The following is a 23,077-nucleotide window of genomic DNA, read 5'->3' as shown; positions in this document are numbered from 1 at the left end:
CGAGGCGGGTGGATCACGAGGTGAAGAGATCGAGACCATCCTGGTCAACATGGTGAAACCCCGTCTCTACCAAAAATACAAAAAAAAATCAGCTGGACATGGTGGTGCGTGCCTGTAATCCCAGCTACTTGGGAGGCTGAGGCAGGAGAATTGCCTGAACCCAGGAGGCGGAGGTTGCGGTGAGCCGAGATCGCGCCATTGCACTCCAGCCTGGGTAACAAGAGCGGAACTCCGTCTCAAAAAAAAAAAAAATCAAAATTAGAACAAAGGCAGTTCTGTAACAACTGACATTGCTGCTGAAATAAGAGATGGAAATGTCCTGTATTTGATGTGGAGAGGCATTTGGTTCAAAACTGAAAAGTTAAACTGAGCTGTGCCTTTTTTTTTTTTTTTTTTTGAGACGGAGTTCCGCTCTTGTTACCCAGGCTGGAGTGCAATGGCGCGATCTCGGCTCACCGCAACCTCCGCCTCCTGGGTTCAGGCAATTCTCCTGCCTCAGCCTCCCAAGTAGCTGGGATTACAGGCACGCACCACCATGCCCAGCTAATTTTTTGTATTTTTAGTAGAGACGGGTTTTCACCATGTTGACCAGGATGGTCTTGATCTCTTGACCTCGTGATCCACCCGCCTCGGCCTCCCAAAGTGCTGGGATTACAGGCTTGAGCCACCGCGCCTGGCGCCTTTTCTTTTATAAACACCTAATTTTCAGCATTAGTTTTTTTTGTTTTTTTTTTTTTTGAGACGGAGTTTCACTCTTGTTACCCAGGCTGGAGTGCAATGGCGCGATCTCGGCTTACCGCAACCTCCGCCTCCTGGGTTCAGGCAATTCTCCTGCCTCAGCCTCCTGAGTAGCTGGGATTACAGGCACGTGCCACCATGCCCAGCTAATTTTTTGTATCTTTAGTAGAGACGGGGTTTCACCAGGTTGACCAGGATGGTCTCGATCTCTCGACCTCGTGATCCACCCGCCTCAGCCTCCCAAAGTGCTGGGATTACAGGCTTGAGCCACCGCGCCCGGCTCAGCATTAGTTTTGTTGTAACTTCTTTTACATTAGCCATGTGTTGCTATGTCCAGAGTTGTAGCTCATAGGGGGAAAATAGGTAAGTGACCACTTGACTAAAATTCTTTGTCATTTCTATGCATTTAGTAATACTTGCACTGAAACCACATTTTATCTTCATCATTGGGCTTCATACATAAACTACAGTACACAGCGTGTTGCAGGAAGGAGATCTTTGGTTCGTTAAGTAGACCTGATTTTAATGTAAATATGCATTTTCCTATTTTCTGAATATTGGTGTTAAATGCTTTGTAAATAATTTTTTCTCATTATAGAAGTAATACATCTTCGTCATATGCCATTTACAAATTCAGGAAAGTTTAAAGTATCAAATTAAGATTATTTTCCTGCAATCTAGAGATCACCACTGTGGTTAACATTTTGATGTATTTCCTTCCAGTCTTTTATTTATATTTTTACGTAATTGGAATCCTCATATATAGTTTTTATCCTGCATCTTCATATAACATTATATTCTCACATTTTCCTATGCCATTTACAATTGTTTTATAATATGCTTTTTAAAGACCAATATTTCACCATAGGTATGTGCCAAATTTTACTAAATTAACTTCTTTATGCAAGTAAATCATTGTCAAGGAACATGATAAATCTATTTTTTTTTTCAGGTCCTCTTTTATATCTTCCAGTAAAATTTTATCCTTTCTTCATATATATAGTTTTTAGGTTAAGTATTTTGTGGTGGATTTTATTTGCTGCTATTATGAGTGGAACTTTTTTCTATTTCTTTCTAATTGTTTATTACTAGTATACAGAATAGCTATAGAGTTATGGATATTTATCTTTTATCCAGTCGCTTCATTGAAATTTATTTTTAATCTTTTTTGCTTTTTGGTTTTTTTTCATTTTGGTAGATAACCTTAATCATCTATAAATAATAATTTTGTCTCTTTTCTAGTAGCTACTATTGTTGTACACTATACCAGTGAGAATTTTGGGACCGGTGGTAAATAATGATGATGTTTGGCTCCTGATTTCAGTGAGAATGCCTCAAGTGGTATTTCACTGTTAATGACATTATTGCTTGTTGCTTTGATAGTTTTTTTTTAAATTAAGAAACTGTTTATTTCAAGCTTGTGTTTTTTAAAATCATGAATGTATGCTGAATTTTAGCACATGTCTTTTTGGTATTTATGGTGATGATTTTATTGTTCTTCCTTATTTGACCAATTGGTACACTGTATTGTACTAATATCCTAATATTAAACTGTCCCTTGTTTATTCATTATTCAACAAATATTTGTTGAGTGCCTTCTATTTGTCAGGCACTTTTGTAAGTTCTGCAGAATCAGTACAGAATGACAAAGATAAAGTTGCTGCTCCTACTTTGGTTCTTGCTTCTGCGCAATTCAGTACTAGTGTCACACAGATACCTATAACTCATTCATTCATTCTTTAAAAATATGAGTGTCTTTTATGTGCCAAGAACTATGCTAGGCTCTAAGGATATAGCAGAAAGCAGTACAGTCATGATACTTTAAGGATTTTAATGTAGGAAACAGACATTAAACTGATAAAATACAGATAATCGTAGTTTTAATAAATGTTCTTTTGGAAAAGTGCTAAGAGTTTATGAGAGGAGTAAGTATATTAGGAAGGTGGTCAAGGAAAATCTCTTTGAAGAAGTGACATTTAAATTGAGACCAGAGGGGCTAAGTAAGAGGCAGGTGAAGATGGGAGAGAGAAGAGTTTACCAGGTAAAGGAAATCACAAGGCTCCAGGTTGGAAAGTAGCTTGACACTGTCTTTGAAATGAAAGGAGACCAGGGTGCCTAAAACAAACAGGTCTTGGGTACCAAGGTAAGAAAAACAGGCTAGGGGACAGATCTGGCAGGATCTTGTAAGCCTTGGTATTAAATCTGAATTTTGAGATTTTAAAAATGAGAAGAATATGAAGGATTTTATGCTGGAGTGTCACCATTTGCATGGAAGCAGAGAGACTAGTTAGGAGGCTGTTTCAGTAGTATAAGCTAGAGAGTGTTGTGGCAGTAGTAATGAAGATAAGCGGACAGACTTGATAGATGTTTTTGGAGATAAAATCAATAGGAATTGGTTTGGGTGTAGGGGGTGAGAGGAAGTGTCAAGGATGAATCTTGGGTTTCTGACATGACTGTGGATGTGGATGATGGTACAATTTGCAAAAATAAGAACATTACAGAAAGAATGAGTTTTCCTCAAGGCGGAGGAGGTCAGGAATTCAGTTTTGGTCATGTTAGTTTGAGATTTTTTTTTTTTTTTTGAGATGGAGTCTCGCTGTACTCCAGGCTAGAGTGCAGTGGCACGATCTCAGCTCACTACAACCTCCGCCTGCCGGGTCCAAGCTATTCTCCTGCCTCAGCCTCCCGGGTAGCTGGAATTACAGGCACCTGCTGCCATGTCCAGCTAATTTTTGTACTTTTAGTAAAGACAGGGTTTCGCCATGTTGGCCAGCCTGATCTTGAACTCCTGACCTCAGGTGATCCACCTGCTTTGGCCTCCCAAAGTGCTGAGATTACAGGTGCGAGCCACTGCACCTGACCGAGATTTTTTTTTGAAACACTTGAGTGTAAATGATAAATTGGTATGTGAATGTATGCATCTGAATCTCAGAAGAAAGGTCTGGGTCACTAGCACATAGATAATATTCAGAACCATAAGAGATGATGTGATTGTGTGTGGACTCTGCTATGTAATACAGTAGCCACTAGCTACATGTGCCTATTTAAAATAATTGGAACCAAAATGAGAAATTCAGTCCCTCAGTTGCAGTAGCCACATCACAGAAAGTCCCATCGGACAATACTGGTATAGAATGAGCAAAAGATCTATGTTTGAACTTGAGGAACTCCATGTTTTAGAGGTTGGATAGAGGAAGGGATACTTCAAAGGGCACTCAAAATTAGTGATGAGAGAGAGAGAAACTAGATGAGTATGGTATCGTAGAAACCTTTGGAAGAGATTATATCAAGCCCTGATTAACTTGATTTCTGCTAATAGGTCTAATAAGATGATTAAAGAATATTCATGGGATGGAGGTTATTGGTGAACTTAAAGCAATTTCAGATAAGTGGTGGGTATGGAGGTCATATTGGAGTGGATTCAAGTGAGAAATGGGAGTTGAGAAAGCAGTGACTGTGTCTTTTAAAGAAACATGACTGGAGGGGAATATAGAGATGGACTGGAGTTGGAGGGAAATCTGAGATCCAGGAAGATTTTTGTTTTTCAAATGAGAAGGACTTAGAACACAGTTATATGCTAATGTGGAGGAGCCAGTGAAAGGGAAAGTTTAAAGACATGGGGGTGTGTCTGCGGAATAGTTGTGAGTGTAAGATTACCAAGAGAATCCGAGGGATTGTAATTTGAAGTGAAGAAGCCTTGATAGGAGGAATCTTCTTCCTTGTTTCAGTAGGGAAAGGATGAGATGAGTACAAATGCAGATAACGTTCCATGTGATAGCTTTATTTTTTCTCTGAAGTATGAGCTGACGCATTCTGCCTAGAATAAGAGGCCTCAAGAAGATGGGGGATCCAAATTTTGAGGATAAATTGGTATGGAACAGTTGTTTGAGATAGTAGTAGGAGACTGATCGTCTGTGGGAAATTAGGTTGCTTCCATGATAGAGGGTCCAGTTGAGATTGGCAATCAGGAATTTATAATGATAGCCCTCTGGGTGTGGGTGTGCATATTTACCCCCTCTGGTTGTTCAGGTATAAATACAGAAAGGCAATTAGTTGGATTTCTGAGGGTTGGTATTTAGCCAGATAGGTGCCATGGAAGAACAGAGAGGTAAGGCAGTTCTGGGTTTTTGCAACAGAGTGTAATCATGGCATCTGTTTGATTAAAAAAGGAAGTGAGAGCAGGAAGGGACTGACAGATAGTAAGAAAATGGAAGAATTAATGGGCTGGAGGTTCCCATGAGGTTAAAAAAAAAAAAAAAGTTACAGTGGGGATAATGAGCAAGTAAGTTGGAAGGAATAACAGATCAGGGTAGGATATTTGAATTGGAGGTTTATGAAGTGGTAGTATTTTTATGATGACCAAATCCAGGGTATAACTGAGAGAGTCCCAGTAGCAACTGAGGGAGTGGTGGCTGAGATGGAGGGGGAGTGTCACTGGATGAGGAAGTTGAAGGTGTTGACTGGGTTTTCTGTGCTAATTTTAAAGGGACCCAAAGTCAATGGCAGGAGATTGAGTGGCAACAAAGTTTTATGAGCCAGGTATTGTATCTTGGATTCTGAAGTTTCCGGGAGGATGGTGGATGATGATGTAGAGGAAAGGGAGGAAATGGTGGAAATGGTAGGGCCCAATGGATGAGCCTCAAAGGAGAAAGGATTTTGCCTGAGGGAAGAGAAAGAATAGTCTGGTTGTGGTATTAGGACAAGTAAAGACACCAATACAAAATTACTTCAGGTGTGAGAGAATATAAACAGCCTCCATTAAGAGGGTTGTAACAGAAGTACTCCTAGGGACAAGCCAGTTTTGCAGTTGACTCTGAGTTTTAATGTGGATACAAGGTCAAATCACTCGGAAACTACCAGAGCCTGGGCTTCACCTCCAGAGATTCTATTTTAATTGTCCTGGAGTGGGGCCTGGGTTCAATATTGTTTTTAAAGTGCCTCCTGTAATGTTAATGCATGCACAGTTGAGAACTACTGAGAAACGCAGAGAATATTCAGATGAAGTTGAGGATGTAGGAGTGTTTGCGTATCACAGAGCTCCAGAGGGTTCTAGGCTGGACAAGAAGAGTAGAAAGTTGAGGCTTGAGGTAATTTGTTCTTTCCCAAGCAACATGGTAAGGGAGTATCCAGTGTTATTTTGTAAGCAATTTCTGGAATCTTCTGGCCCATTACATAGGTCAGTTATATATTTGGAAAAATATGTCTTTCAAGAATTGTGTGTTTATGCGTGTAACAGAGAGAGAATATGGGTTCTTGTTCTAAATTTATGTCAGATAGAAACTATTCTTCTATAACTACATTTAATATAAATTATCTGAGAAAGGAAGGACTTGTTAGGCCCTGAAGGAGTTTTCCCTGTATCTTCATGGCTACTGTAATTGACAGTTTATTCCTTCCCTCTCTTTTTTCCTCTCTACAGTGGCACCCTCATTAATTTTCTTATCTCTGGTCTATTTAGGTGCCTTCCTTCACATTTTTTCTCCATTTTTATATCTTTTCGTCTAGTTAATCATTTTATTTTTCTTTTTGTAACTCATTCTCCAGAGATAGAAATAAGAAATGCAGGGGACAAAAACCCAAAGGTTCAGAAGTGGATTTCCACCATAGAAATCTAGGATTTTCGTTTCATTTTCTCATGTATTTGTTCTTTACAAGTGTGAGAGACTCCAGTTCATCAGTCATTATTAAATACCTTCTGTCTTTGAAGTCTGATGTTACTGTCATCAGTAGAGTGACCAGGAAGCCTTGTTTGCTTGGGACTTTCCCAGTCTTAGCATTGAAGTCCTGAGTCCTAGGAATCCTCTCAGTCCCATACAGTGCTGGGACAGTTGGTCACTCTAGACTGCTGAAAGTGCTGGGCTCCCTGTATGTGCACCCTGCATGTGTACCCTGCCTCTTGCCCTGAAAGAGCTTGTAGTTTCCAGGGGCATGAGAAAACAACGTATGTAATAAATCAGTTACGATAAGAATAGAAACAAGTACATAGGTTTCCTGGATCACTGCATCCAAACAGATGATACAGATGATAACTATAGGGTATCAGAAAAGGGGAGACAATATGTTCTACACATAAGAAATTAAAGTCCTAGCTAACTTTGCTTCTAACTCTCCTAGTTTCCAATTGGCTATACTTGAACCAAACCACTTCTGAGCATAGGTCATAATATTGCTTTGTATGTTTATTCAAGACATACATTTTAAACTTGAGATAATGAGTTGTAGATGCTTCTTTTCAGAATACTTCAAACCAAATCACTATTTTAAAATTATTTGGTAAATTTAATCTGTACTTATGGACAAACCGTCCTACTACTTTTATTCCCTTCATGCTTCAGATACTCTGACAATACGATCTGGACCTGAAGTGGTAGGAATTTCCAGCTAAGGGATAGGAGGAGGGTGATTGAGGAATTTACATTTTGCTAGAATTTGAAGGTCCCTGCTTTGACTTCTGAGAGATAGATAAGAAAGCAGGAAAGTATGATTTTAGTATGTGTCATATCCCTAGATTGTGTTGCTCATTGACACAGTTCATCAACCCTAGGAGTTCTTACTTCCCTTGGGGTTCCCTCTCTGCATCACCCCCTCCACCACTGTCATACTGACTCTCTTGATCTTGTACACGTGCTTCCTATATTGGAAGTCTGAATATTTATGATCTGGACCTTCTGCTATTAACCTGATAAGTTAAGAATGTGATCCCAGTAAAACATTTTATCCCATAGCAGTCTATGTATGGATTTCAATTCTTTTTAGGTGGCTGCAAAATTCGGGTTCAGGGGAACTGGACCAGAGAGCGCCGCTTTGAAATCCCTGATGAGGAACACGGTTTGAAGTTCCTCTCAGAGGTCCTCCTTGCTCAGAAAGGTAACTCAAGACTCAGCAATTTTCTTTCTTCTATTTGAAGGGGAATGAAATTCTGACATGCTGATACAGAGGGAAATGGCCATTGGCAAAATACCTCACGCTTAAGCCCTGATAGCTGATTTTTTTTCTTCAGGAGTGAACACAGGGATAGGTTAGGGAACAAATCTGCCTGGCTGTAAGGACACCAAGCCACTTTCCAGAATCTTCAGTGTCATGGCAAGCATAGTTTACCATAGACTGTAATTCTCCTTCTGCCCCCTGATGACCCCAGAGCTGCCCTCATTTCCTTCGTTTCTTCTATATCCAAAAATGGTGCTGGCCCCTGCATGTAAGGAATGTTGAAAAGAATGGCTTTTCGCTATGGTAAATTCTATTCAATGAAAGACTTCCCAGCTTCTGACCATGAACCATATCTCTTCAGCTCAGTCACAACTTCTTGTTCCAGAGCAAAAGGATTCATCCAGCTGGTACCAGAAATTAGACACTAAGGACAAACCTTCTGTTTTTTCAGGTACTAAAAAGTTTCTGGTTCCCTGGTTGCTATGTTCATTGCAGAGTCAGTAGATTTTGTCAGGCCAAATATGATGATGTAGATTAAAGCCAGTGTTAGACACATTCTCCTGCTGAATAGTTTTATCGAGTCCAGGCCCACTGACCAGTGTTTACTCCTCATCCGTTCTGTAGCCTGGTGGCTTTTCAGGAGCCAGCTTAGCAGGGTGGTAGAAAGTACAAGCTCCAGAGCCAGGCGGCCTGGGTTTGAATCCCACCCAAGTCAAGGCCTTACTAGTTATACGACTTTCATCAAGTTACTGAATAACTCTGAACTTCCATTTTCTTTTCGGTAACATGGTAAGAAGTTTAATAGTACTTACCTCATAGAGTTTTTGTGATAATTAAGTGAGATAATGATATAATCACTTACTGTTCAACCAGGCATTGTACTAAGTCTTCAGTAAATGTTAGCTATTATTAGTCTGTAAACTATTGTTCTAGTTACTGTATCAGTGCTTCAGGGATGGGTGTGCTTCTTCGAACCCCAATCCAAGTAACTTCTACCCTTATGGTAGCTTTCTGTTTAATAATGCCACTGATCAAATTGTGATCAAATCAAAGCCCTGTTACCCTGGATATGTTGGATGTTAGCTTTTTTTCCCCTTTGACTCTGGGGTCTGTGTCTTTCAGGGATTCTTGGATTTGAAGACAATTTTTCTTCTATGAATTTGGACAAAAAAATAAATTCACAAAATCAGCCTACTGGGATTCATCGGGAACCCCCACCTCCACCCCCTTCAGTGAATAAAATGTAAGTCCTATGTGAAAACATATTTCCCCTATAGGAGAATTATAGTTTAAACAGTTTTACTTTTGAATCTTTTATTTGCTAGGCTTCCACGTGAAAAAGAAGCTTCTAACAAGGAGCAGCCCAAAGTGACCAATACTATGCGGAAGCTCTTTGTACCAAATACCCAATCTGGACAGCGGGAGGGTCTCATTAAACATATCCTGGCAAAGCGAGAGAAAGAATATGTCAACATTCAGACTTTCAGGTTAGTGTCTCTTTTGCTTCCTGAGTCCAAAAAGTAAGTAGGTATAACAGACAGTGGCCTGTTGATATTTAAGACATTAGCCTAATTAAGAATCAAAATATGATAAAAAGGAATGGTCACCTGTTTCAAGCTCCTGTCTCTATGCTGGCCAGTAACATGCATATCAGAAATAATGCAGATGCTACGGTTTTCCTTGGATTTTCTTTTTTTGTGTGTGAGTCAAGCTCTCTTTGTCAACCAAGCTGGAAAGCAGATCATGGCTCACTGTAGCCTTGACCTCCCAGTCCCAAGCAATCCTCCCACCTCAGCCCCCGCAAGTAGCTGGGACTACGGACGCATGCCACCACACCCAGCTAATTTTTTTTTTTTTTTTTTTTTTTTTTTTGAGACAGAGTTTCACTCTTGTTACCCAGGCTGGAGTGCAATGGCGCGATCTTGGCTCACTGCAACCTCCGCCTCCTGGGTTCAGGCAATTCTCCTGCCTCAGCCTCCTGAGTAGCTGGGATTACAGGCACGTGCCACCATGCCCAGCTAATTTTTTGTATCTTTAGTAGAGACGGGGTTTCACCATGTTGACCAGGATGGTCTCGATCTCTTGATCTCGTGATCCACCCGCCTCGGCCTCCCAAAGTGCTGGGATTACAGGCTTGAGTTTTTTTTTTTTTTTTTTTTTTTTTTTTTTTGAGATGGAGTTTTGCTCTTGTTACCCAGGCTGGAGTGCAATGGCGCGATCTCGGTTCACCGCAACCTCTGCCTCCCGGGTTCAGGCAATTCTCCTGCCTCAGCCTCCTGAGTAGCTGGGATTACAGGCATGCGCCACCATGCCCAGCTAATTTTTTGTATTTTTAGTAGAGACAGGGTTTCACCATGTTGACCAGGATGGTCTCGATCTCTTGACCTCGTGATCCACCTGCCTTGGCCTCCCAAAGTTCTGGGATTACAGGCGTGAGCCACTGCGCCTGGCCAATTTTTGTATTTTTTACAGAGACTGGGTTTCGCCATGTTGCCCAGGCTGGTCTCAAATTCCTGAGGTCAGGCAAAAAAGTGTTAGGATTATAGGTGTGAGCTACCATGGTGGGCCTTCCCTTGGATTTTCTAACTACTAATAATGCCATGTCTACTAATGTCTCTATTGAGTCTTTTTTTTTTTTTTTGGTTTGAGACAGAGTCTCACTCTGCTGCCAGGTGCCAGGCTGGAGTGCGGTGGCGCAATCTCGGCTCACTGCAATCTCAGCCTCCTGAGTTCAAGCAATTCTCCTGCCTCAGCCTCCGTAGTAGCTTAGACTGCAGGCGCATGCCACCACACCCAGCTATTTTTTGTATTTTTTTATTAGAGACGGGGTTTCACCATGTAGGCTAGGATGTTCTCAATCTCTTGACCTCCTGATCGCCTGCCTCGACCTCCCAAAGTGTGGGATTACAGGCGTGAGCCACTGCGCCTGGCCTCTATTGAGTCTTAAAGCATCAAATCAAGCTCACATCTACTAGAGAATTTTCCCCTAGCACATTCCATAAACAAGCCTGTTTATATATCTGGCCTGCTAAGTTTTTTTTTTTCCTCACCAATATCAGAAAATTAAAGTTCATCATTACCACTAGCTCTTAACTTACTTTGGTAGGTAAAGTAAGTTTCACCCAGTCCTCTTGATCAGGAGGTCTGTCTTGGATTCTTTCATCTGTATTATTTTTTGTTTCATCTTTACTTGTTGACATCTTCTTTTCTGGACCTGTGTTTTTGCTGCATGTGAGGTACCATGTGGTGTGTATCACCAATTCATGAAGCATCACCACCTTTCTTTGTTACTTATGAGCAGAATGTACCCTTCTAGTCCAAGATTCTGGTCCCATCTGCTATCCTGTCATGCCTCTTTTATTCTAATTCAATCATAACTATCTCCCTATGCTAAAACCTCCAGTTCCTGATATTCCCCACTATGCTTATGTTTGTGTGTAAACAGCTAACACAGTCATGAGTTTTCCCTTCTGCTTTCCCCCTTAATACTATGTCTGCCTCCTCAGAATTTGCTACACAGATGTCCTTGTAATCCTTCAGGAAGTGAGTTTCTGGAGTCAGCTACAGCCCTGTATAGAACATTTATCCATATTTGACTAGCTTACAGCATGAAGATACCTCTTTCCCATCCATAAGCTATGAGTTTAGATGGAGTTTAATTGAAAGGAAATGTGGTATAGCAATTACCTTTGCATTTTTTAAAAATAGAGACTTGGTTTCCTTCTGTAGTTTTACTTAATGTAAAATTTAGAGAAAATAAGCCCACTGCCTTTGTGTTCTAGGTGCAAAAGATTTTTCTTACATGTGTGGCAAAACATTTTGAGGAATTATGTTAGCATATTGTGAACATACCTTTGTATAGAAGTTAAAAGAAAAACCTTCTGTTGGTTTATACTTGATCTTTGTTTTCAAATTATCTTTTCATATTATGTATTAGATTTTTTGTTGGAACTTGGAATGTGAATGGCCAGTCTCCAGATAGCGAGTTAGGACCTTGGCTGAACTGTGATCCCAATCCTCCTGATATCTACTGCATTGGGTAAAGAACACTTCTGGAATTTCCTTTTGGCTATATGTTTGGTGTTAGTTTACATGATGTTTTGCCTTTAAAAAAAACTATTTGGTAAAACCTACTGTAGACTATATTCTTGAGTTAACTTGTGGGTCAAATTTGTGAGATCAGAAAGGAACAGATACCTAAAATGGTGCGAGGAAGCATCTAATTTTCTTGAAACCCGTAGGAATCTATGTATTCTGCATAGAAACTAAGACTCGAGGTCAGTTCTAACAGTGATAATTCCTAGGATATAAGAGCAAAGCTCTACTGTTATCCTCTGTGAGAGGATAACAGTTTATTGGTTTATTTTTTGCATAGTTTATGAATGTACTTGTGGGAATTCTTTAGAAAAGAAAGCTACTTGTCCTTACTGATAACCTGGGTGAACAGAGCAGCTCTGTAAAATTTATCTCTCTCCCATCTTTTTTTCATCTAAAGTTTCAACATATGGGACAGGAAGTAGCCAGAAATAATTATGGGATATGTATAGATCTCACATCATCCCTTTTTTCCTCAGATTCCAAGAACTGGACTTGAGCACAGAAGCCTTTTTCTACTTTGAATCTGTAAAGGAACAAGAATGGTCCATGGCTGTAGAGAGGGGTTTGCATTCCGAAGCCAAGTATAAGAAAGTAAGGCACATTTAATTATCTTTCTAAGTATATGACTAACGAGGGCTCACCGGGAGTTATTCCATTATCTACAACTTGTTCCAAAAGAATAGTTTAATTGAATTATTCTCTATGTGTAATACTGGGATAGGGCAGACTGATCATTTATCCTTACTTCCTAGAAAAAAAATTCCCTATGCTTTCTGATATTATATTTTCATTGCTTAGATAGCTTGTAAGGGAAAAACAGAATTTTATTATTCTTATATCAATAATTAGTTTGAAATAATTACGTATATAAAATTTCTGATTTGCGCAATGAAACTTGAAGATTGAGATTGCTCACTGACATGGTTGAACTGAATGCTTTCCAGAAAAGCAGTATAAAATGTGGGCACTTGGTGCATGTGTTGCAATCAGAGCAAGAACAGAAGTGGTGTGGAATTTGAATGAGTTCTAAACTTGCTTTTAAGTTAAGAAGAGAGTTGACTTTAGCAAGATGGGCCAATTTGGTTGTCTTTAGAAGGTATGTGGTAGAGGCATTGAGCTACCAGAAGAGTTATTTTAATTACAGGGCTATCATACCAAGTTCTCTAGAAGAAGTAATGTGAGTAATTTTTCTCTGCATCTTCTAACAGTTTATATAGATAATAAAATTCCTGGGGATGGTATTCCTCTTATATAGGTCCCTGACTAATGCATATCTCAGACTTATTTCTAGCTGGAGTTCACAAGTTAAAAATAAGTGAAGTAAAAAGGGTTGCTGTTTGGCTGATTTCAATTTCTTGGAAAATTAAACATCAGAAACTAGAAAGGAAAGGTGGAAGGAACAAGCTGGGATAGTGGCTTTATTATTTGAACTTTTAATTCTGCTTACTCCTGGTAGGCTAAGAAGTGATTAAAAGAATGGATCTAGAGCTGAATGTACTGATTGTCCCTTTAGGCTTTTAACTTTTATTGGCCAGAGCCAGATTAGGGCCTCCCCATAAAATATTGGTATCCACTTGGTGGGGTCCACTGAGAAATTAGAGAATATGTATTCAGATTTGGGCATCGGTATATCATCTTGATGGAAAATTAGTTGTGGGGAGTTAGATATGTGGCAAAGATTGGTGTTAACATTAACCTTTTGTAACTCCCTGGAACTCATAGGTTCAACTGGTGCGCCTTGTTGGGATGATGCTCCTTATATTTGCCAGAAAGGATCAGTGTCGATATATTCGTGATATTGCTACAGAAACAGTTGGAACTGGAATCATGGGGAAAATGGTGTGTTACTTTGGAAATGAGCTTGATTAGTATTTCTGTTCACGTGAAGTTCAATTGCTAGTTCTGTATACTAACTGAATAATTACTCTTGCTAACAGGGAAACAAAGGTGGGGTAGCTGTGAGATTTGTATTTCACAACACCACCTTTTGCATTGTCAATTCCCATCTGGCTGCCCATGTGGAGGACTTTGAGAGAAGGAATCAAGATTATAAGGACATTTGTGCAAGAATTAGTTTTGTGGTCCCAAACCAGACCCTCCCGCAACTGAACATCATGAAACATGAGTAAGTGGTTAACTCAACTGTAGCCTTTGAGTAGTGGCTACAGGAGAGTTTGGATAGTGAAGAGATTAAATGTGGTGAGATACTGTAGAGCTGTGAAGAGTGAAGATTGCTAGTGAGGGATTAGGGTCACAAAGAAAAGAGGGTTTTTGAGGAATAACAGATTCATTGAGGCAGAGAAATTAGACTTGATATCAGAGGAAAGGATAGTTCTATTAGTGGAGCATCTAGAATAATGCTGGAGGGTCTGTAGTTGGGGTCAGTTTTTTTTTTTTTTTTTCCCCCGAGACGGAGTTTTTGCTCTTGTTACCCAGGCTGGAGTGCAATGGCGCGATCTCGGCTCACCGCAACCTCCGCCTCCCGGGTTCAGGCAATTCTCCTGCCTCAGCCTCCTGAGTAGCTGGGATTACAGGCACGCGCCACCATGCCCAGCTGATTTTTTGTATTTTTAGTAGAGACGGGGTTTCACCATGTTGACCAGGCTGGTCTCGATCTCTTGACCTCGTGATCCACCCGCCTCGGCCTCCCAAAGTGCTGGGATTACAGGCTTGAGCCACCGCGCCCGGCGGGGTCAGTTTTTATTGTTTTTATGATAAAATAGAAGTATTCATTGTAAATGTAATAAAAGATAAAAGTAAAATTTCCTCATTTCTTATTCTCTACCTAGCCAGTCCCTCTCTCCAAAGGAAACTTCTTAATAGTTGGGTGTGTATCCCTTTAGATCTGTACTGTTCAATATGACAACCAGTAGCCATATAGAGCTGTTAGGTACTTGAAAGTGACTGGTCCAAATTAAGATTTGCTGAATGCATAAACCAGATATTGGATTTTAAAGACTTAGGAAAAAAATGTACAGTATCTTGATTTCTAAAATACTGATCACATGTTGAAATGATAATCTGGATATATTGAGTGAAATGAAATTTATTGATATTTTCATTTTTTTTTCTTTTTAAATGCAGCCACTAGAAAATTTTAAATTATATTGTGAGGTGCATTATGATTCTATTAAACGGCGCTATCCTAGCCTGTATTCACATACAAACATACATATGTACTTGGTGTATATGACTGTATTTGTCCTATTTATTATGGATCCCTTTCCAAGCCAGTATATATAGATCTACACTATTCTTTTTAATGGCTGTGCTTATTAAAAATAGGGGCAGCAGAAAGAAGTCAGTGAAGAATGGGATTTAATAAGCATAGAAGCAGAGATGTGTTGAGGAGTAGATATGGTGGTGGTAGAAAATGATTAGTTTTAAAGAAATGAATATGGGGAAAAGAGTAATTGGGAAAGAGTAGGATTCAGCTGTTTTCCATAATGTCTCAATAATTAGGAAATTAGGATCATGTGGAATTCTGTTTCACAGTGGTAAGGTCAAGACCTTAAAATTTGTGGTCATGAAGTTGCCATGAAATTCCATAAATAAATTTATTTCCCCAGATTCCGTAAAGTTCATGTTGCATTTGAGATTGTCAGAATGACCTGTTGGGAACTTGAGATCACTCAACAGGGGAATCCATTCTGACGTGGTAATTGCATTGTCTCCTTTTGCGGGGCTCTCAGCACATCTAAGGGCCTGTTGCTGTTATTGGGAGCTGAGGATCCCATGGAATGCCAGTCTCCTTTCTGCCTGTGACTTGGGCAATGGTAGACAGATTAGGCTACACTAGAGAGCCCTAGACCTACTTTTCTTAGTGGGTCCTGTCTGGGAGAGCTGTCACTCAAACCATTCAGACCTTAGTGGAGAGCCTACAGAACTTCAGGAGTCTGAGAGGCAGAAAATGTTCAAATTCTCTTCCCCTAAAGACCTGGCTAGCAGCCAGGCAAAATTTTGAAACTACTCCAGCAAATAAACTGCGTGCTTCTCAGTACATTAACTCCTTGGCTTCTGAATCCCATACATAAGATTTCCCATTTTCATTCTTCATGTATAGAGTGCCTGTTCTCCCACCTATTTGATAATGCATTGTCTCTCTCAGGTGTTGATAGTAGTTGCCCTCAAAGGATTAGTTACAACTTAAGCCCCTTGTAAGATAGTGGTGAGTGAGCCCTCACCAGTAATTTACCCATTTTTCTTCTCTCCTTCCTTCTCTGATTTTTTATGCTAATTGCTGCTACTTCTGTTCGTGTATTTTATGATCCTCAGTGTTGTCATATGGTTGGGAGATTTAAATTATAGACTCTGCTTGCCTGATGCCAGTGAGGTGAAAAGTCTTATTAATAAGAATGACCTTCAGAGACTCTTGAAATTTGACCAGGTAAGTAAAGTTTCATGTTATAGGAACTTTCCTAATGGGAGATGAGATTGCTGGTTATGGGAGGTGTATCTTACTCTTGGAAGGGATGCAAAGGTCTTACTGTCTTGTGAAAACAGTGTGACTGGTGATGCGTTGACCACATATGAGATTTGTAGTGCTTTTGTTAAACGCTTGGATGGGAGGAGGGAAGATAACATTAGGGATAAAAAGTAAGTATAACATTTATTTCAAACGTCTTTATCAAGAAGAGATTTCAGAGATGGTATAAATGAGTTGGTGAATGGGTGGGGTTAATTGGAGAACACTTCCTGGAGGAAGTGAGCCTTCAGCTATGTTGATGTGGTTTGGCAGATGGAACAGGGAAAACTGTTCTATGATTACTTGGCAGGCTGAGGAACAGCTTGGAGGTAAAAGAGGGAGGCCCCGTGAGGGCTTTGGGAAGCACAGCAAAGAAGTTTGTCTGGGATGAGCAGCATAGGCTATGGGCTTATGGGAACTAGATGATAAGTTGAAGCTAGCTGGTATTTAAAACCTGCAGAAAAAGCATTGATTCTGTAACATTTATATAAAACTTCATACTCAAGAACCTGGTTTCCATGTATTTGAGGCAGTAAATTTGACTCAGAACCTGGCATGTGACTTGAATTTTTACTTCAACATATGGATATTGGCTGCTAAAAGTGAATGCTGCTTATTGAGGGAAGAAAATGTTTTGACTTCATTCAAATGTCTAAATCTTTATGAGAGCCTTTTCAACCTTCAGGTGTAACCAACATTCAGGTGTTTTGCAGTAGAATGGTTTTTGTCATGAGCCATTCTTGTCTGTGTCTACCTTCACATTGTGGTTGGCTGGCTAATTTATTTGCATTTTCTTTCTCTATTCTGCCTCCAAAAGGGGTACATTTAGGATAAAGTCTGAGTTATATAACTCGGGTAAAAATATTTGAGTGAGGCTCTTTCCAAACAATTTGTAACTATTCACTGAATTTGGTTTGTGGAATTATTCATTCAACATTTTTATGCTTTTTCTTTACATTAAAATTGTGCTGGTTGGTTCCCGCCCAGCTCCAAGGAACTTACAATTATTCAGATTGCATTTTTCCATTTTACCCTTTGCTACTATTAGCAATAAAAGAATAGTGATATGCTGATAACAAGCATCCTATCTGTGGATGAGTTTAGATGCTGTGGTAATGCTGAGATTTAATTAATAAGTTACAGAAATTCCATTTGTGTACACTTACCACAGTTGTAAAGGCTGTGTAACTAGTTACTTAGAAATGGGAACAGTGGTTTATCAACCTGATTATCTCATATATTAAGATAGTGTTAACCTACTTATTTGATATTTCTTTCTACCTGTAGCTAAATATTCAGCGCACACAGAAAAAAGCTTTTGTTGACTTCAACGAAGGGGAAATCAAGTTCATCCCCACTTATAAGTACGACTCTAAAACAGACCAGTGGGATTCCAGGTAAAGTAATAAGAACCTTCTCACAGAAAAGGTTGAGGCTTGATTTATTTCTGATTCTCCATATTGGTAAGGGGCTAGGAATTTTTTAGACCATACCATAAGCAGATGTAAAAACCTAATGGCTCAGTGCCTCCATGCTATTGTAGAACAATAAGAGTATTTCTTTCATCTATACTCAAAGGTGAGCCTATCGTAGGGAAGTTATTACTTATATGTCAAGTTATTATTTACATGAGCTGCCTACAGTGTTTTATTTCTCTCACCTCAGCAGACTTGCTTAAATTTTTGCCTTCCTGATCTTGCCTTTATTTCTTACCTATTACCTATTCTGGCTCTTTTGTTTCCTAACTACTCAGCTATTTAACTCAGGATACCAGAAGGCAAAGAGCCTTGAAAGGTTCTTCTAGCACAGTAGCTCTTAATCCTTAAAAGACCTTAGAATCTCTTAGGGAACTTCAAAAAATATTGATACTTGGACCTAACATCTGCCACTGCTGGAGAACACTGAGAACCACTGTTTAGTAGACTCTTGATTTCCTAATCACCCTAGTAAAGTGCAGCCAGTAAGTTCTTAGTAACTATTTGTCCTCTACCTACTGTCTCTTTCTTTCTTATGGTTTCCTAGGTGGCTGAGCACAGAAACTTGAGAAAGAATCCACAGGCATGTTCAGCTGTTTCGAACTCTGAGAGTACTGGGGTGGGGAGGAGTTGATATTGCTATGCTCCTAGGGAACAGGCCAGCAAATGACACTGTTAGATCTTGTACAGTTTGCTCTGTTATCTTTCACTCACCTGACTTGAGAGTCAACTGAAGAGCTACTGATGAGAAATATCTGTGTCACTTTCTGGATCAGGTGTACAAGGTGTTGATTGTTTTAGTAGAATGATGAGTAGGTTCTTTTTCCCTACCCTTGGTATTCTGTGGACTGATACTTGCTCAGACTTGCATGGTTTGGTTTTATTTCTTCTCTATTAGAAGAAGCTAGACTTGTCCATAAATGTCTGAGTTTAAAGGAGAAATCAATACTGTTATCCCTCTCCAAATATTAAGCTCAGTCTAGGAAGAGAAGATTGGAGTTTTAGTCTTGATTAGCTATCTGTTGTGAAGTGTCGTTGATGCTCATAGAGTAAAGGAAAAGGAAGTGTTCAAAATATAATCTAAATCTTCTGAGGGTATTTTAAGAATGTGCTATTATATTTTCTCCTATGGTGATATTGTTGAAGATGTACTCCCAATCTGAACAGAACCATTCATTCATTAGATAGCTATACGTTGAGCAATGACTTTGCATCAGATACCATGGTAGGTTCTAAGATTTCAGTGGCAAACAAGCAAATACAGTCCCTTCACAGCTTGTAAAATAGTAGGGAGGATGATAGGTAGAGATCACTAGGGAAGGAGAAGTACACCTTTCTTTGGGAGCATATAACAAGAGAGCCTAACCCTGGTCTAAACCAGTATGGTAGGTATTATGTTCTTATGTGGTATACTTTCTTTATAACTCATTTCTTTACTTACAGTGGGAAATGCCGGGTTCCAGCCTGGTGTGACCGAATTCTTTGGAGAGGAACAAATGTTAATCAGCTTAATTATCGGAGTCACATGGAACTGAAAACCAGTGACCACAAGCCTGTTAGCGCCCTCTTCCATATTGGGGTAAACTCTTGTTCATACATTCATTTATTTGTGTGTTAAGTATCAATTACTTGAGGATTATTTAGACTCAGAACAGATCAGTAATTGAGTGAGCCATAAATGTTCCGTAATCAAATAACTATTTCCAGCATTGAGAGGTTAGTGCCCCCAACCCTTTCAAATGCTGTCTGTTTAGCTCTTAATGCGCCAGGCCTTTTAGTGACACAGATGTTTCTCATGCTATGTAGTGGTTAGGTGGTAACCTGAGCTTCCTAAAGTAAGTATGTATAATGAAGAGTTAACTAGGTTTTTTCAGACAGATAGGAAGGAAAACACCAGGAGAGAGATTCTGGGTGGAAGGGTAGTGACAGCAGGAGCAAAGGCACAGACTGATCAGAATACAACAAATCTGTATATTGCCTTAAGAGATGTAGTGTCATCCCTATTGTAGTGAGGTCGTCTTGTCCAGAAGCATAGGTTTTAATTTTTTCTTCGACTCTGTTCCATCCTGGGCTGCATTAATGGCCAGTTACTTAATTTTCTGTCTCTATTGCGAGTAAAATTTTTTTCCCATTGTATTTTTAAACTGTGTGTTATTGGCATGCAGGTTATATCTTGTAATCATGCTGATTTGTTACAGACAGTACATTTGGTTCTTTCTTGTGCATTTTCCGGCTCTACAGTCATATAATTTGTCAGAATGTATATAGTAGAGTGCTTAATAGAATGGACTTCGTAGTAGACTTCCAGGATTTGCATCCCAGTTCAACCACTTTCTAACTGTAACCACGGACAGTTTATGTAACGTATTTATGCCTCAGTTTCCTCCTCTATTAAGTGTGGTTAATGTTGGTACATACTCATGAAGATTAATGAGTAAAGAGCATAATGAGATAGATTTCTGTCCTCTGTGTGTGTGTTAATTTAGGGGGCGTCTGAGATAGATGTCACCAACCTGTTTTATCCTGCTCCTGTTTTAAGGAAGAAAGACTTTGGGGCTTTTCATTTACGATCAAAATTAGTTATTGATCTTAGAATAGATTTTAAATTTTATTAAGACAAACATCACTTTACTTTTGTCCATTTTGAAAGTTTAAAATAATAATCATCAATAATAGTAACTGTTCCTCAGATAGCAGCTAGTAGCTGTGTGCCACGGACTGTGAGGCAATTTGCACGCATCTCATTTACTCCTCACAACAACGCTTTAAATACAGTTGATCCTTGAACAACCTGGGTTTGAACTGCACAGATCCACTTATACCCAGATTTTTTTCAACCAAATGCAGATGGAAAATACAGTATTCACAGGATGTGAAACCCACGTATAAGGAGGGCCAACTGTGGGATGTGAGTATGCATGAATTTGGTTATACACAGGCAGTGCCAGAACCAATCTCCCACAGATATCAAGGGACAACTGACTGTATTTCCCATTTAACAGATAAGCAGATGGAGAACAGCAAGTTTAAATGATTTATCTAAGAGCATTCAACTAGGAGGAGAGCTGAGATTCCAATCTTAAGTCGGCTTAACTCCCAACTCTATGCTCTTTCTGCTACCCCACAATGCCTCTATAATTCTGTAGAACCTGATGAAATATACCTTTAGATAACTTCTTTTGGCCCATCTAATGTCTGGTTTGTACCTGAAGTCTGCCCCCTTATCTTCATTTGAATTCTGTTAATCCATTTTGAGAGGATATCTTTCCTTAGACACTAACCTCTTTGGTTTGATCAGCTATGCTTGGCTTTTTTGTTTGTATTTCTTTTCAAAACCTTGCGATGTTTTTAATGCTTCCTAGACATTAATGCAGAGTTTCTGGTGGGATATTTATATTTTTTTCAGGCTTCCTGTGTATTTTTGTGTATCTTAAATAAAGATCTGCCTTTTGACTTTTTAGTGATTTTTAAGTTGTAATTCAAGTGCTTTTAAAAAAAATTAAAAGGAAATTTAAGCGGAATTAACAGATAAATCAGAAGTTCTTCAATCCCTGTTCTGTCTCCTACTCCCAACTTTGCCTAACCCCCAATTCCCCAGCCAGGCCACTACTCTTATGAGTTTATGTCTTTCTAGACCAGTGCTGTCCAATAGAGCTTTCTGTGATGATGGAAATGTCCTGTATCTGTGCTGTCCAGTCCAGTGGCTACTAGCCGCAGAGGGCTATTGAGTACTTGAAATGTGGCTAGTGCAACTGAGAACTGAACTTTTTACTCTATTTAATTTGAAGTAATTTAAATTAAAATTCCCTATGTAGCTAATCACTGTTGTACTGGACAGTGCAGTTCTAGACCTTTGTATGTGCTTTTTTGTTCACCCATAGACAAAATACTGTTTTGTGTATAGGTGTCTGTATATCATAAGCGGTCTCATATGTATATATTGGTCTACAACTTGATTTTTTTAAATCAGCAGTGTGTCTTGGAGAGCTGTCCATCTTATTACATAAAGACCTAGCTCATTGTACTTTTTTTCAAATTCCTAATTTTGTCAGTAATTTCCTTTACTAAAATGGATGTATCAGGTTGTGAAATTCTTTGGGGTTCCCCCACCATTATCCTTGATTTGCCATTAAGTGCGGTGATCATGATAACCCGCTGAGAAAAGGTTTGATTTTACTGAGTGACCACTCAGTGTTTTGGATTCTTGGGCATGCTACGATTAGAGGCTTTAAAAACCACACAACATTTTCACCACCATTGGCACCAGTGACTTAACAAAGGAGCCAAGTGCACCTTGGCCAGTTAATTTCAGAAGACTTGATGTGGGCTGGCTGAGATAAAGCTGGGATAGGGTTCCACCCCTGTACTTGGTACTGTGATCTGTTGCATTGGTTCTCAGACTTCGGGGGATATAAAAATTCTTTAGCTTTAAAAAAAAGTGTGAATACGTGGGCCCCCACCCCTGGAGATTGTGATTAGTAGGTCCAGGCAGCTGTGCTTTTAAGACATACTCAAGTTGATTCTGTCACATATCTGGTATATTGGAAAGAGTCTTACACTAGTCCAGATGTCACCTTTGATATTAACTATGGCAGTGAGCAAATTTGTTGATCGTTTTGTATCTTAATGTTCTCAAGTATCAGAACAAAAATATTCCTTGCTTTGGTAGCCTTCCAGGTTGTGAAAGTAAAAAGGCATGTGCAAAATACTTTTGGAAATTAAAAGTTGCAAAGTTTTGTAAAAGTATAAAATTTATCAAAAAAAAATTTATCTTAACCTAATGCTATAATATGGACCCTGGTGATGGTAAAGTGGTTGTTATTGATCCTCAGTTCTCTAAGAGTTACAGTTCAAGTATGTGAAATAGCCGGGCGCGGTGGCTCAAGCCTGTAATCCCAGCACTTTGGGAGGCCGAGGCGGGTGGATCACGAGGTCAAGAGATCGAGACCATCCTGGTCAACATGGCGAAACCCCGTCTCTACTAAAAATACAAAAAATTAGCTGGGCGTGGTGGCGCGTGCCTGTAATCCCAGCTACTCAGGAGGCTGAGGCAGGAGAATTGCCTGAACCCGGGAGGCGGAGGTTGCAGTGAGCCGAGATCGCGCCATTGCACTCCAGCCTGGGTAACAAGAGCGAAACTCCGTCTCAAAAAAAAAAAAAAAAACCAAGTATGTGAAATAACTCCACATTCTGAGATATTTGACTCAGCTTTGATGTTCTTATTTCCCACATCTTTTTAAAATTTTTATTTTAAGTTCCAGGATACAAGTGCAGAACATAGGTTTCTTACATAGGTATATGTGTGCCATGGTGGTTGGCTGCACCCATCAACTCATCATCTAGGTTTTAAGTCCAGCATGCATTAGCTATTTGT

At 39.5% G+C, this 23,077-nt stretch overlaps 1 protein-coding gene across 6 annotated transcripts in view; it reads left to right on the top strand.

Moving 5' to 3' along the window:
- OCRL (OCRL inositol polyphosphate-5-phosphatase) overlaps window positions 1–23,077 on the top strand; it is a 54,143-nt gene that overhangs the window by 12,027 nt on the left and 19,039 nt on the right. For 5 of the 6 annotated variants that reach the window (XM_074392044.1, XM_074392041.1, XM_074392042.1 and 2 more), the window contains 11 exons: window positions 7,495–7,605; window positions 8,027–8,116; window positions 8,788–8,908; window positions 8,991–9,152; window positions 11,603–11,704; window positions 12,240–12,354; window positions 13,486–13,602; window positions 13,701–13,888; window positions 16,039–16,150; window positions 17,516–17,625; window positions 19,147–19,282. In XM_074392044.1, the coding sequence (XP_074248145.1) occupies window positions 8,820–8,908; window positions 8,991–9,152; window positions 11,603–11,704; window positions 12,240–12,354; window positions 13,486–13,602; window positions 13,701–13,888; window positions 16,039–16,150; window positions 17,516–17,625; window positions 19,147–19,282 (1,131 nt within the window). In that variant the 5' untranslated portion in view covers window positions 7,495–7,605; window positions 8,027–8,116; window positions 8,788–8,819. The remainder of the gene's footprint in view (window positions 1–7,494; window positions 7,606–8,026; window positions 8,117–8,787; window positions 8,909–8,990; window positions 9,153–11,602; window positions 11,705–12,239; window positions 12,355–13,485; window positions 13,603–13,700; window positions 13,889–16,038; window positions 16,151–17,515; window positions 17,626–19,146; window positions 19,283–23,077) is intronic. The other variant, XM_039464085.2, reaches the window with a different exon arrangement.

Source organism: Saimiri boliviensis, chromosome X, assembly GCF_048565385.1.
Source record: "Saimiri boliviensis isolate mSaiBol1 chromosome X, mSaiBol1.pri, whole genome shotgun sequence".
Lineage (NCBI taxonomy): Eukaryota > Metazoa > Chordata > Mammalia > Primates > Cebidae > Saimiri > Saimiri boliviensis.
The sequence above is the reverse complement of the archived record's forward strand: the minus strand, read 5'-3'. Positions and strand labels throughout refer to the sequence as shown.